Raw genomic sequence first — 14,575 nt, forward strand, 5'->3', positions numbered from 1 at the left:
ATACCTGTGCAGTGTCATCATTCACATCAACTCCAATACCTGCACAGTGTCATCATTCACATCAACTCTGATACCTGCACAGTGTCATCATTCTTATCAACTCTGATACCTGCGCAGTGTCATTATTCACATCAACTCCAATACCTGCACAGTGTCATCATTCTTATCAACTCTGATACCTGCGCAGTGTCATTATTCACATCAACTCCAATACCTGCACAGTGTCATCATTCACATCAACTCTGATACCTGCGCAGTGTCATCATTCACATCAACTCTGATACCTGCGCAGTGTGATAATTCACATCAACTCCGATACCTGCACAGTGTCATAATTCAGCAGTACCGCTCGTACTCTTCCTCATGTTGTGACACACCTGTGTACACACACGGAGAGACACATGATTTCACGCACATCGAGCAGAGACGCACACACACTCGCACACACACCCTGTCCCATTCTTTCACACACAGTGGCAGGAAACTCCAGAAATCCTCTAGTGCTTCCGAAGGGGGGACTGGGAGAGAGGGGGAGGGAGGGGTCCACGGGCAGTGTGACGGCAGTACTCGGAGTCTCTCTCCCAGTACAGAAGCCATGCTGCTGGCTCTGGGGCTGCTGGTGCTGGTGTGGAGGCCTCTTGCTCTGTGTCGAGGTAAGAGCTGGGATTGAAGCATGTTTCAGCGTCAGAGCTGGGGTTGATCATCCTGGTGTGTCAGAGCTGGGATTGATCATCCTGGTGTGTTTTCAGTGTCAGAGCTGGGATTGATCACGCTGGTTTGTTTTCAGTGTCAGAGCTGGGATTGATCACTCTGGTGTGTCAGAGCTGGAGTTGATCACGCTGGTGTGTCAGAGCTGGGATTGATCACGCTGGTGTGTTTCAGTGTCAGAGCTGGGATTGATCATCCTGGTGTGTTTTCAGTGTCAGAGCTGGGATTGATCACTCTGGTGTGTCAGAGCTGGAGTTGATCACACTGGTGTGTCAGAGCTGGGATTGATCACGCTGGTGTGTTTCAGTGTCAGAGCTGGGATTGATCATCCTGGTGTGTTTTCAGTGTCAGAGCTGGGATTGATCACTCTGGTGTGTTTCAGTGTCAGAGCTGGGATTGATCATCCTGGTGTGTTTTCAGTGTCAGAGCTGGGATTGATCACGCTGGTGTGTCAGAGCTAGAGTTGATCACGCTGGTGTGTCAGAGCTGGAGTTGATCATGCTGGTGTGTCAGAGCTGGGATTGATCACACTGGTGTGTTTCAGTGTCAGAGCTGGGATTGATCATCCTGGTGTGTTTTCAGTGTCAGAGCTGGGATTGATCACGCTGGTGTGTCAGAGCTAGAGTTGATCACGCTGGTGTGTCAGAGCTGGGATTGATCACGCTGGTGTGTTTTTCAGTGTCAGAGCTGGGATTGATCACTCTGGTGTGTCAGAGCTGGGGTTGATCACGCTGGTGTGTCAGAGCTAGAGTTGATCATGCTGGTGTGTCAGAGCTGGGATTGATCACGCTGGTGTGTTTTTCAGTGTCAGAGCTGGGATTGATCACTCTGGTGTGTCAGAGCTGGAGTTGATCACTCTGGTGTGTCAGAGCTGGAGTTGATCACGCTGGTGTGTCAGAGCTAGATTTGATCATGCTGGTGTGTCAGAGCTGGGATTGATCACGCTGGTGTGTCAGTGCTGGGGTTGATCACACTGGTGTGTTTTCAGTGTCAGAGCTGGGATTGATCACGCTGGTGTGTTTCAGTGTCAGAGCTGGGATTGATCACTCTGGTGTGTCAGAGCTGGAGTTGATCACGCTGGGGTGTTTCAGTGTCAGAGCTGGGATTGATCACTCTGGTGTGTTTCAGTGTCAGAGCTGGGATTGATCACACTGGTGTGTTTCAGTGTCAGAGCTGGGATTGATCACACTGGTGTGTCAGAGCTGGGGTTGATCACACTGGTGTGTTTTCAGTGTCAGATCTAGGATTGAACACACTTGCACTGTCACAGTGCTGCACTGTGCTGCAGTACACTGCAGAAACTAGGGCTCTGGGCTCTCACAGTGCTGCTCTGTGCTACAGTACACTGCAGAAACTAGCGCTCTGGGCTGTCACAGTGCTGCTCTGTGCTACAGTATACTTATTGTATAGAAAGATGTCTCCGGTCAGCTGCTGCACCACACAATGTACCATGCTCTACTGCAGTTAAACCTTGTGTGAGCACACCTGCTCAGACCCATTGTCTCGCTCGCCGTGTCGCCACAGCAACGACCTTCAACCTCCCTGTTTCCCCTGTTTCCTGTCGCTGTTTGAATGTCCCGCAAACTTCCTGTTTGTGTGGGGCTGCTCACTTCCTGTTTCCTGCTCGGCTCGCGCCAGGGACACACCCTCCCAAACCAGAGAGAGGAAGAGAAAAATAAATCATATCGCAGACTCTCAGACTCATCCAAAAAATTATACACTACACACATCATCCCATCAGTGTGTCTGTATGAGCCCCTCTCTCTCTCAGTGCAGTGTTCATGTACTGGAGTGTCCAGTCAGTGTGTCTGTATGAACCCCTCTCTCTCTCAGTGCAGTGTTCATGTACTGGAGTGTCCAGTCAGTGTGTGTGTATGAACCCCTCTCTCTCTCAGTGCAGTGTTAGTGTACTGGAGTGTCCAGTCAGTGTGTCTGTATGAACCCCTCTCTCTCTCAGTGCAGTGTTCATGTACTGGAGTGTCCAGTCAGTGTGTGTGTATGAACCCCCCTCTCTCTCAGTGCAGTGTTCATGTACTGGAGTGTCCAGTCAGTGTGTCTGTATGAACCCCTCTCTCTCTCAGTGCAGTGTTCATGTACTGGAGTGTCCAGTCAGTGTGTCTGTATGAACCCCTCTCTCTCAGTGCAGTGTTCATGTACTGGAGTGTCCAGTCAGTGTGTCTGTATGAACCCCTCTCTCTCTCAGTGCAGTGTTCATGTACTGGAGCACAAATGATGTTCTTGTGTCTTCCTCTGTCTGTACAGACCATGGCCACCCTCTGGTTGACCCCTGGGCGTATTGTCACCGCTCTGTGGACTGCAAGTCAAAGTTCGCCGATGGCTCATGTAACAGAGAGTGCACAGACCCAGAGTGCCTGAGAGACGGCTTTGACTGTTTGCCAGACATAGGGGGAGCCTGCGAGTAAGACACTCCATACATTCCTGTCTCTATTCATCTCTCTGTGTGAGGAGTGCCTCTGGGGTCTGTGTGAGGGTCTGGACTCCTCTCTCTGTGTGAGGAGTGTCTCTGGGGTCTGTGTGAGGGTCTGGACTCCTCTCTCTGTGTGAGGAGTGTCTCTGGGGTCTGTGTGAGGGTCTGTACTCGTCTCTCTGTGTGAGGAGTGTCTCTGGGGTCTGTGTGAGGGTCTGTACTCCTCTCTCTGTGTGAGGAGTGTCTCTGGGGTCTGTGTGAGGGTCTGTACTCGTCTCTCTGTGTGAGGAGTGTCTCTGGGGTCTGTGTGAGGGTCTGTACTCCTCTCTCTGTGTGAGGAGTGTCTCTGGGGTCTGTGTGAGGGTCTGGACTCCTCTCTCTGTGTGAGGAGTGTCTCTGGGGTCTGTGTGAGGGTCTGGACTCCTCTCTCTGTGTGAGGAGTGTCTTGGTGTTCAATAGTTTCCATTTGACTGGTATCTAAGGTGAATAAGAGGTTCTGTGTTCATATCTTTTGCTCCTGCTCTCTCTTCCTCCTCCAGTCCTAAGTACAAGAATTACTGTCAGGATCACTACAGCAACTCTCACTGTGAGCAGGGATGTAACAGCGCCCCCTGTGGCTGGGATGGCAGTGACTGCGTCTCGGGGCAGCAGCCAGTCTGGGCGGAAGGAACCTTACTCCTGCAGACCACTATTCCCACCTGGAAAATCCCATGGGAAAACACCACCCTGCTCTGGAATCTCAGCACCATCCTCAGAGCCCCCCTCAGACTGCGAGGGGTCGTGCCCTTTGACCCTGAGCAGGACCTCTTCTTGGTGAAGTCCAAGGAGCTGGCTGATCTCTCTCCTCACGCTGATAACACAGTTCAAGGGTAACGTTCTGACATGGCCATCGCTGTTACATCTTATCGCCTGTGGGGTAGATGAGTTATTCCATTCTTGTAACAGACTGTAAATTCTCTGTTAGGGTCTGTACTCATCACCCTGTGTGGGGAGTGTCTCTGGGGTCTGTGTGAGGGTCTGGACTCCTCTCTCTGTGTGAGGAGTGTCTCTGGGGTCTGTGTGAGGGTCTGGACTCCTCTCTCTGTGTGAGGAGTGTCTCTGGGGTCTGTGTGAGGGTCTGGACTCCTCTCTCTGTGTGAGGAGTGTCTCTGGGGTCTGTGTGAGGGTCTGTGCTCCTCTCTCTGTGTGAGGAGTGTCTCTGGGGTCTGTGTGAGGGTCTGGACTCCTCTCTCTGTGTGAGGAGTGTCTCTGGGGTCTGTGTGAGGGTCTGTGCTCCTCTCTCTGTGTGAGGGTCTGGACTCCTCTCTCTGTGTGAGGAGTGTCTCTGGGGTCTGTGTGAGGGTCTGTGTGCCTCGATCTGTGTGAGGAGTGTCTCTGGGGTCTGTGTGAGGGTCTGTGTGCCTCGATCTGAGTGAGGAGTGTCTCTGGGGTCTGTGTGAGGGTCTGGACTCCTCTCTCTGTGTGAGGAGTGCCTCTGGGGTCTGTGTGAGGGTCTGGACTCCTCTCTCTGTGTAAGGAGTGTCTCTGGGGTCTGTGTGAGGGTCTGTGTGCCTCGATCTGTGTGAGGAGTGTCTCTGGGGTCTGTGTGAGGGTCTGGACTCCTCTCTCTGTGTGAGGAGTGTCTCTGGGGTCTGTGTGAGGGTCTGGACTCCTCTCTCTGTGTGAGGAGTGTCTCTGGGGTCTGTGTGAGGGGCTGGACTCCTCTCTCTGTGTGAGGAGTGTCTCTGGGGTCTGTGTGAGGGTCTGGACTCCTCTCTCTGTGTGAGGAGTGTCTCTGGGGTCTGTGTGAGGGTCTGGACTCCTCTCTCTGTGTGAGGAGTGTCTCTGGGGTCTGTGTGAGGGTCTGGACTCCTCTCTCTGTGTGAGGAGTGTCTCTGGGGTCTGTGTGAGGGTCTGGACTCCTCTCTCTGTGTGAGGAGTGTCTCTGGGGTCTGTGGGAGGGTCTGGGCTCCTCTCTCTGTGTGAGGAGTGTCTCTGGGGTCTGTGTGAGGGTCTGGGCTCCTCTCTCTGTGTGAGGAGTGTCTCTGGGGTCTGTGTGAGGGTCTGGACTCCTCTCTCTGTGTGAGGAGTGCCTCTGGGGCCTGTGTGAGGGTCTGGACTCCTCTCTCTGTGTGAGGAGTGCCTCTGGGGTCTGGACTCGTCTCTGTGTCTCTGTCCCTCTCGCCCTCAGGTCGGTCCTGCTCCTGCAGGTGGACAACCGGCCGTGCTCTGTGCGCCCCTCGTCCTGCCTGCCCTCGGCCCTGCTGGCCGCCAGCTTCCTGCGGGCCGCGCAGCGGGTGGCGCCGCGGCTGCCGGGGTGCGTGGTCGCAGTGCGGGGCGTGCCGGAGGAGCTGGGAGAGAGAGGTAGCCTGGCCCCGGGTGAGAGGGTGGGGGGGCTGCGTCCGTCACGACCCCCTGGGCCGAGCTGGGGAACGCTGGGTTACGAGTGTCCCCCCCCCGTCTCCCCAGATCCCCCCCCCGCCTCCCCGCCCTGGCTGTGGGCGGCGGTCGGCGTGGCGGCAGTGGCGGTCGGCGTGGCGGCGGTCGCCGTGGCGATGAGGGCGAGGGCGCGGCGCGGGCTCCGGAGGGGCGCGGCGGCGGCGGCGGACAGCGAGCAGCAGGGGGAGCCCTGGGCGCCCCGCTGCCAGGCCCAGCCCCTGCGCCCCGAGAGGGAGAGGAGGAAGAGGGGGCAGGAGGCCGGGAAGAGGAGGAGGGAGCCGCTGGGAGAAGACGCCATCCGTCTGCGGTGAGGAAGAGCCTCCTCATCTTCATCGTCATCCTCTTAGTCTTCGTCACCTTCACTTTCACCATCCGCATTGTATTCATCATCTTCATCTTCATCGTCATCCTCATGTTCATCTTCCGCCTTTTGCCTGTCTTTGTGCTCTTCACCATGGTGACTCTCAGTGGGGTGCGTGAGTTCAGGGGTGCCCGTGTGTGCAGGGGTGCCCGTGTGTGCAGGGGTGCGTGAGTTCAGGGGTGCATGAGTTCAGGGGTGCCCCTGTGTTCAGGGGTGCGTGAGTTCAGGGGTGCCCGTGTGTGCAGGGGTGCGTGAGTTCAGGGGTGCATGAGTTCAGGGGTGCCCCTGTGTTCAGGGGTGCGTGAGTTCAGGGGTGTGCATGAGTTCAGGGGTTCCCCTGTGTGCAGGGGTGCGTGAGTTCAGGGTTGCATGAGTTCAGGGGTGCCCCTGTGTGCAGGGGTGCGTGAGTTCAGGGGTGCATGAGTTCAGGGGTGCCCCTGTGTTCAGGGGTGTGTGAGTTCAGGGGTGCCCCTGTGTGCAGGGGTGCCCCTGTGTGCAGAGGTGCGTGAGTTCAGGGGTGCCCCTGTGTGCAGGGGTGCCCCTGTGTGCAGGGGTGCGTGAGTTCAGGGGTGCCCCTGTGCGCAGGGGTGCGTGAGTTCAGGGGTGCCCCTGTGCGCAGGGGTGCGTGAGTTCAGGGGTGCCCGTGCTTGCAGGCCTCTGACCCAGGACGCGGACTGCGGCGGCGACGCCGACGGTTCCCACAGTTCCCTGCAGGAGGCGGGGCCGGCCGGCAGGAAGTGGGTCTGCAGGCAGGAAGACGAGTCGATCCGGGACCACCGACCCCAGGAGCACACGCACTTCCAGGCCTCGGGTACGAGAGCCCGGCTCTCCGTCACGCTCGAACCCGGAGCCCCGTCTGACGGGCTGCCTGGTGGGAGAGAGACACTGGGCCAAGACTGAATGAACTACATTAGATCCGTTATCTCTTAATGAACGATTAAAGACTCAGGAGGGGAGATAAATGAGCTAATTAAGTCTTAATGAACGATTAAAGGCTGGAGGGGGGGAGATAAATGAGCTAATTAAGTCTTAATGAACGATTAAAGACTGGAGGGGTTAGGTAACAGGTCCAGTGAAGACTCGCTCTGCTCCAGCCCCGTTGCTCTGGAAACCGCTGAGCTGTGGGCCCCTGGGGACCCCTGAGCTGAGCAGTGCCATGCTGCCGCCCGACCCTGACCTTTGACCTCCTGCTCCCCCTACAGGCTGGGACGGGAACTGCAGCTCTCCTCTCAGGACTCTGGGGCAGGTGAGTCTGCAGGCCGAGCTGCTGCCCACACACGTTCACAGGTCTGCTGCTAGAACACTGGGACCTCAGACCGACCGCTCAGCGCAAGGAGGCGCAGTCACTGGCGTCAGACAGCCCAGCCCTGCGGCTGAAGCCGATACCCTGGCTTCTCTCCAGACACAGCTGGGTGAGCTCCTCCAGTCAGGACAGGAGGCTCTTCTGTACACAGAGGGGGGTGGGGGTGGGGAACAGGCTGGATGAGCTCCTCCAGTCAAGACAGGAGGCTCTTCTGTACACAGAGGGGGGCGGGAGTGGGGAACAACCTGCCCAGCCCTGTGGTTGAAGCCGATACCCTGGCTTCTCTCCAGACACAGCTGGGTGAGCTCCTCCAGTCAGGACAGGAGGCTCTACTGTACACAGAGGGGGGCGGGGGTGGGGAACAGGCTGCCCAGCCCTGTTGTTGAAGCCGATACCCTGGCTTCTCTCCAGACACAGCTGGGTGAGCTCCTCCAGTCAGGACAGGAGGCTCTACTGTACACAGAGGGGGGTGGGGGTGGGGAACAAGCTGCCCAGCCCTGTGGTTGAAGCCGATACCCTGATCACCGGTCCGGCTGTCCTCCTGGTGTAACAGGACTGGACCTGAACCACCGGACCAGCTCTGCTCTGTTGTCACACTGATCTGGGAGCGTGCTTATTTGTGTTTCAGTCAGCCCCGGTGCAGTGGTGCGGTCCGGATGGCACCGTGGTTCTGATCCGGGCAGTGAAGAGTGGGCTGGACCGAGTGGTACTGGAGCTGCTCAGGGCAGGGGTGCCAGTCAACAACACGGACCACACTGGTACCGAACCCTGAGCTCCTGCCTGCCCTAACCTTCACCCCACCCTCGCCCCTCATCCCTCACCCCTAACCTCTATCCCCTAACCCCTCAGCCCTCACCCCTAACCTCTAATCCCTAACCCCTAACCTCTATCCCCTAAAACTCACTCCTAACCTCTAACCCCTAAAACTCACCCTAACCACTCACCCCTCACCCCTCACCTCTAACCCCTAACCTCTATCCCCTAAAACTCACCTTCACCCCTCAGCCCTCACCCCTCACCCCTAACCTCTATCCCCTAACCCCTCAGCCCTCACCCCTAACCTCTAATCCCTAACCCCTAAAATCTATCCCCTAAAACTCACTCCTAACCTCTAACCCCTAAAACTCACCCTAACCCCTCACCCCTCACCCCTAACCGCTAACCCCTAAAACTCAACCTCACCCTTCACCCCTCTCCTCTAACCTCTAACCCCTCACCCCTCACCCCTAACCTCTAACCCCTCACCCCTCACCCCTAACCGCTAACCCCTAAAACTCAACCTCACCCTTCACCCCTCTCCTCTAACCTCTAACCCCTCACCCCTAACCTCTAACCCCTCACCCCTCACCCTCACCCCTGACCTCTAACCCCTCACCCCTCACCCTCACCCCTGACCTCTAAGTGTATTAACCCCTCCCTCTCTCTCAGGCAGGTCGGCTCTTCACTGGGCATGCTCAGTCAACAACCTCTCCCTGGCTCAGACCCTGATCCGCTACGGGGCTGCGATCGACCTGCAGGACTTCAAGGTAACTGCGCCGACCCGGACCCCCGCCCCCCCGCCCCCCCCCCGGCAGGGTGTGACCGGCCCGCTGTCCCCCCGCAGGGCGAGACGCCCCTCCTGCTCTCCGCCCAGCTCGGCTGCCATGACGCCGCCCGGCTGCTGCTCCTGCACGGCGCCGACCCGGAGCTGACAGACCGCCGCGGACGGAGCGCCCTGGACCTGCTGCTGGCGCACCCCGCCGCGCCCCGCGAGGACCACGCCTTCCCACAGGGCCTGCCGGGGAGGAGCGCCTCCTTCTCGGGGGTCATAGGTCACCGGGGGTCCCCCCTCCACCCCAGGTACAGTGAGGGACAGGGGGCTCTTCTGTACGCAGAGGGGGGTGGGGGTGGGGAACAGGCTGCCCAGCCCTGTGGTTGAAGCCGATACCCTGGCTCCTCTCCAGACACAGCTGGGTGAGCTCCTCCAGTCAGGACAGGAGGCTCTACTGTACACAGAGGGGGGCGGGGGTGGGGAACAAGCTGCCCAGCCCTGTGGTTGAAGCCGATACCCTGGCTTCTCTCCAGACACAGCTGGGTGAGCTCCTCCAGTCAGGACAGGAGGCTCTTCTGTACACAGAGGGGGGTGGGGGTGGGGAACAAGCTGCCCAGCCCTGTGGTTGAAGCCGATACCCTGGCTTCTCTCCAGACACAGCTGGGTGAGCTCCTCCAGTCAGGACAGGAGGCTCTACTGTACACAGAGGGGGGTGGGGGTGGGGAACAAGCTGCCCAGCCCTGTGGTTGAAGCCGATACCCTGGCTTCTCTCCAGACACAGCTGGGTGAGCTCCTCCAGTCAAGACAGGAGGCTCTACTGTACACAGAGGGGGGTGGGAGGGGGGAACAAGCCGATACCCTGGCTTCTCTCCAGACACAGCTGGGTGAGCTCCTCCAGTCAGGACAGGAGGCTCTTCTGTACACAGAGGGGGGTGGGGGTGGGGAACAAGCTGCCCAGCCCTGTGGTTGAAGCCGATACCCTGGCTTCTCTCCAGACACAGCTGGGTGAGCTCCTCCAGTCAGGACAGGAGGCTCTACTGTACACAGAGGGGAGTGGGGGTGGGGAACAAGCTGCCCAGCCCTGTGGTTGAAGCCGATACCCTGGCTTCTCTCCAGACACAGCTGGGTGAGCTCCTCCAGTCAGGACAGGAGGCTCTGCTGTACACAGAGGGGGGTGGGGGTGGGGAACAGGCGTCTCCCTCCCTCTCTGACAGAGCCTCTCCCTCTTCCTCCTCTCTCCAGCGACTGGCCGGCGGCGGCCGCGCGAGGGGGGTGGTCCCCCCCGCAGCCCTGGGGTCCCCCCCCGCCCTTCCAGTCCACCACCGCCCTGGTGTCTCCCCGGATCCTCGGCCGCCCCTCCCGGCCAATCAGCACGCTGCAGGAAGTGACCTCGGAGGCAGAGGCGGAGGAGGAGGAGCCTCACGCCGGGCCCCCCCCCCAGCCCGCCCCCCGGCAGAGGTCGTTCTCCTGCACCCAGCATGCACTGCGCCGGCCCAGCGCCGCCCCTCCGGACCCCGCGGAGCCCGCCCCCGCGGGGAAGGGAGCCAATGAGGCCGCGGGGAGAGCCGCCTCAGGCCCCGCCCCACAGCACCTCAGCCAATCAGAGTTCGGCTCAGCTCCAGACTGCCCAGGAAAGGGCCAATCAGACTCCAGGACAGAGAAGGACAGGAGCTGTAGACCCAAACCGCAGAGCGAGAAAATGAAACAGGATCTCAGTGTGTCTGTGGGAGCAACTAATACAGCACTGTGATAGAGAGAGAGACTCCAGTACATGAACACTGCACTGAGAGAGAGAGGGGTTCACACACACACACTGACTGGACACTCCAGTACATGAACACTGCACTGAGAGAGAGAGGGGTTCATACACACACACTGACTGGACACTCCAGTACATGAACACTGCACTGAGAGAGAGAGGGGTTCATACAGACACACTGACTGGACACTCCAGTACATGAACACTGCACTGAGAGAGAGAGGGGTTCATACACACACTGACTGGACACTCCAGTACATGAACACTGCACTGAGAGAGAGAGGGGTTCATACACACACTGACTGGACACTCCAGTACATGAACACTGCACTGAGAGAGAGAGGGGTTCATACACACACACTGACTGGACACTCCAGTACATGAACACTGCACTGAGAGAGAGAGAGGGGTTCATACAGACACACTGACTGGACACTCCAGTACATGAACACTGCACTGAGAGAGAGAGGGGTTCATACAGACACACTGACTGGACACTCCAGTACATGAACACTGCACTGAGAGAGAGAGGGGTTCATACACACACACTGACTGGACACTCCAGTACATGAACACTGCACTGAGAAAGAGAGGGGTTCATACAGACACACTGACTGGACACTCCAGTACATGAACACTGCACTGAGAGAGAGAGGGGTTCATACACACACTGACTGGACACTCCAGTACATGAACACTGCACTGAGAGAGAGAGGGGTTCATACAGACACACTGACTGGACACTCCAGTACATGAACACTGCACTGAGAGAGAGAGGGGTTCATACACACACACTGACTGGACACTCCAGTACATGAACACTGCACTGAGAGAGAGAGAGGGGTTCATACAGACACACTGACTGGACACTCCAGTACATGAACACTGCACTGAGAGAGAGAGGGGTTCATACAGACACACTGACTGGACACTCCAGTACATGAACACTGCACTGAGAGAGAGAGGGGTTCATACACACACACTGACTGGACACTCCAGTACATGAACACTGCACTGAGAAAGAGAGGGGTTCATACAGACACACTGACTGGACACTCCAGTACATGAACACTGCACTGAGAGAGAGAGGGGTTCATACACACACTGACTGGACACTCCAGTACATGAACACTGCACTGAGAGAGAGAGGGGTTCATACAGACACACTGACTGGACACTCCAGTACATGAACACTGCACTGAGAGAGAGAGGGGTTCATACACACACACTGACTGGACACTCCAGTACATGAACACTGCACTGAGAGAGAGGGGTTCATACAGACACACTGACTGGACACTCCAGTACATGAACACTGCACTGAGAGAGAGAGGGGTTCATACACACACACTGACTGGACACTCCAGTACATGAACACTGCACTGAGAGAGAGAGGGGTTCATACACACACACTGACTGGACACTCCAGTACATGAACACTGCACTGAGAGAGAGAGGGGTTCATATAGACACACTGACTGGACACTCCAGTACATGAACACTGCACTGAGAGAGAGAGGGGTTCATACACACACACTGACTGGACACTCCAGTACATGAACACTGCACTGAGAGAGAGAGGGGTTCATACACAAACTGACTGGACACTCCAGTACATGAACACTGCACTGAGAGAGAGAGGGGTTCATACACACACACTGACTGGACACTCCAGTACATGAACACTGCACTGAGAGAGAGAGGGGTTCATACACACACACTGACTGGACACTCCAGTACATGAACACTGCACTGAGTGAGAGAGGGGTTCATACACACACACTGACTGGACACTCCAGTACATGAACACTGCACTGAGAGAGAGAGGGGTTCATACAGACACACTGACTGGACACTCCAGTACATGAACACTGCACTGAGAGAGAGAGAGGGGTTCATACAGACACACTGACTGGACACTCCAGTACATGAACACTGCACTGAGAGAGAGAGGGGTTCATACACACACACTGACTGGACACTCCAGTACATGAACACTGCACTGAGAGAGAGGGGGGTTCATACACACACACTGACTGGACACTCCAGTACATGAACACTGCACTGAGAGAGAGAGGGGTTCATACACACACACTGACTGGACACTCCAGTACATGAACACTGCACTGAGAGAGAGAGGGGTTCATACACACACACTGACTGGACACTCCAGTACATGAACACTGCACTGAGAGAGAGAGGGGTTCATACACACACACTGACTGGACACTCCAGTACATGAACACTGCACTGAGAGAGAGAGGGGTTCATACAGACACACTGACTGGACACTCCAGTACATGAACACTGCACTGAGAGAGAGAGGGGTTCATACAGACACACTGACTGGACACTCCAGTACATGAACACTGCACTGAGAGAGAGAGGGGTTCATACACACACACTGACTGGACACTCCAGTACATGAACACTGCACTGAGAGAGAGAGAGGGGTTCATACAGACACACTGACTGTGTTAAAAGAGATATTAAATTAGTGGTTCATACAGGCATTGAACACAAAAGGTAATTAATTAATCACAGTATAAATAGCTTATTTATTGTTATTTTTTACCATTATCTGTTCATCAGTAAAATATCATTAAAAACCACTTCTAAAAGCGATCTCTGTGTTCCCTGGTTGATTTCTGAATTGTTCAGAGTTTCAAAGACATACAGTCATCAAGAAGGTTAACTGGGATTATAATCAGACTCCACTGACACCGACAGAGCAGCCTGCGACACTGCAGGCTTTCGGATCAAGGGGACATGTCTCTGCCGTCCTGTCCTCCTGTAACCGGCTCTCTCGACAGACGCGCTCCCTCCTCTGGACCGACTCCGGGAAATCAGGTGGTTTCTGGTACTATGGGGACTCAGGCTGCCCTCTGCTGTCCATCCGCTAGAACTGCAGCCTCTCTGCGGCCAGGCGGTCCTGGAGCGGTGCTGTGGACACTGTGAGTCAGGACAGCCTGCGCCGAGAGCCGCGGTGCTGGAGCGCCCTCCTGTGGACACTGTGAGTCAGGACAGCCTGCGCCGTGAGCCGCGGTGCTGGAGCGCCCTCCTGTGGACACTGTGAGTCAGGACAGCCTGCGCCGAGAGCCGCGGTCTGGGGGAGAATCGCGGTGCTGTATTTTTACCCTGATCTCACTGGGCTCTACTGCACTGTACTGTGTTTTTACCCTGATCTCACTGGGCTCTACTGCACTGTACTGTGTTTTTACCCTGATCTCACTGAGCTGTACTGTGCTGTACTGTGTTTTTACCCTGATCTCACTGGGCTGTACTGCACTGTACTGTGTTTTTACCCTGATCTCACTGGGCTCTACTGCACTGTACTGTGTTTTTACTCTGATCTCACTGGGCTTTACTGCACTGTACTGTGTTTTTACCCTGATCTCACTGGGCTCTACTGCACTGTACTGTGTTTTTACCCTGATCTCACTGGGCTCTACTGCACTGTACTGTGTTTTTACCCTGATCTCACTGGGCTTTACTGCACTGTACTGTGTTTTTACCCTGATCTCACTGAGCTGTTCTGCGCTATACTGTGTTTTTACTCTGATCTCACTGGGCTGTACTGCACTGTACTGTGTTTTTACTCTGATCTCACTGGGCTGTACTGTGTTTTTACCCTGCTCTCACTGGGCTCTACTGCACTGTACTGTGTTTTTACCCCTCTCTCACTGGGCTTTACTGCGCTGTACTGTGTTTTTACCCTGATCTCACTGGGCTGTACTGCGCTGTACTGTGTTTTTACCCTGATCTCACTGGGCTGTACTGTGTTTTTACCCTGATCTCACTGGGCTCTACTGCGCTGTACTGTGTTTTTACCCTGATCTCACTGGGATGTACTGCGCTGTACTGTGTTTTTACCCTGATCTCACTGGGCTGTACTGTGTTTTTACCCTGATCTCGCTGGGCTGTATTGCACTGTACTGTGTTTTTACCCTGCTCTCACTGGGCTGTACTGTGTTTTTACTCTGATCTCTCTGAGCTGTACTGTGTTTTTACCCTGATCTCACTGGGCTGTACTGCGCTGTACTGTGTTTTTACCGTGACACAGCAGT

At 56.1% G+C, this 14,575-nt stretch overlaps 1 protein-coding gene across 1 annotated transcript; it reads left to right on the plus strand.

The window, feature by feature from the left end:
* The first annotated feature begins 579 nt into the window (after nucleotides 1–579).
* notchl (notch receptor, like) lies at nucleotides 580–10,613 on the plus strand. The gene is made up of 11 exons (XM_088908214.1): nucleotides 580–653; nucleotides 2,971–3,127; nucleotides 3,676–4,005; nucleotides 5,307–5,479; nucleotides 5,585–5,861; nucleotides 6,569–6,726; nucleotides 7,118–7,161; nucleotides 7,847–7,976; nucleotides 8,647–8,744; nucleotides 8,822–9,057; nucleotides 9,992–10,613. Exons 1-11 carry the CDS (start codon nucleotides 596–598, stop codon nucleotides 10,497–10,499), a joined length of 2,169 nt encoding a protein of 722 aa, XP_088764340.1. The 5' UTR covers nucleotides 580–595; the 3' UTR covers nucleotides 10,500–10,613.
* Nucleotides 10,614–14,575: the final 3,962 nt, after the last annotated feature.

The sequence above is a fragment of the Atractosteus spatula genome (genome assembly GCF_055471065.1).
Source record: "Atractosteus spatula isolate fAtrSpa1 chromosome 10 unlocalized genomic scaffold, fAtrSpa1.hap1 SUPER_10_unloc_1, whole genome shotgun sequence".
Taxonomy (NCBI): Eukaryota; Metazoa; Chordata; class Actinopteri; order Semionotiformes; family Lepisosteidae; genus Atractosteus; species Atractosteus spatula.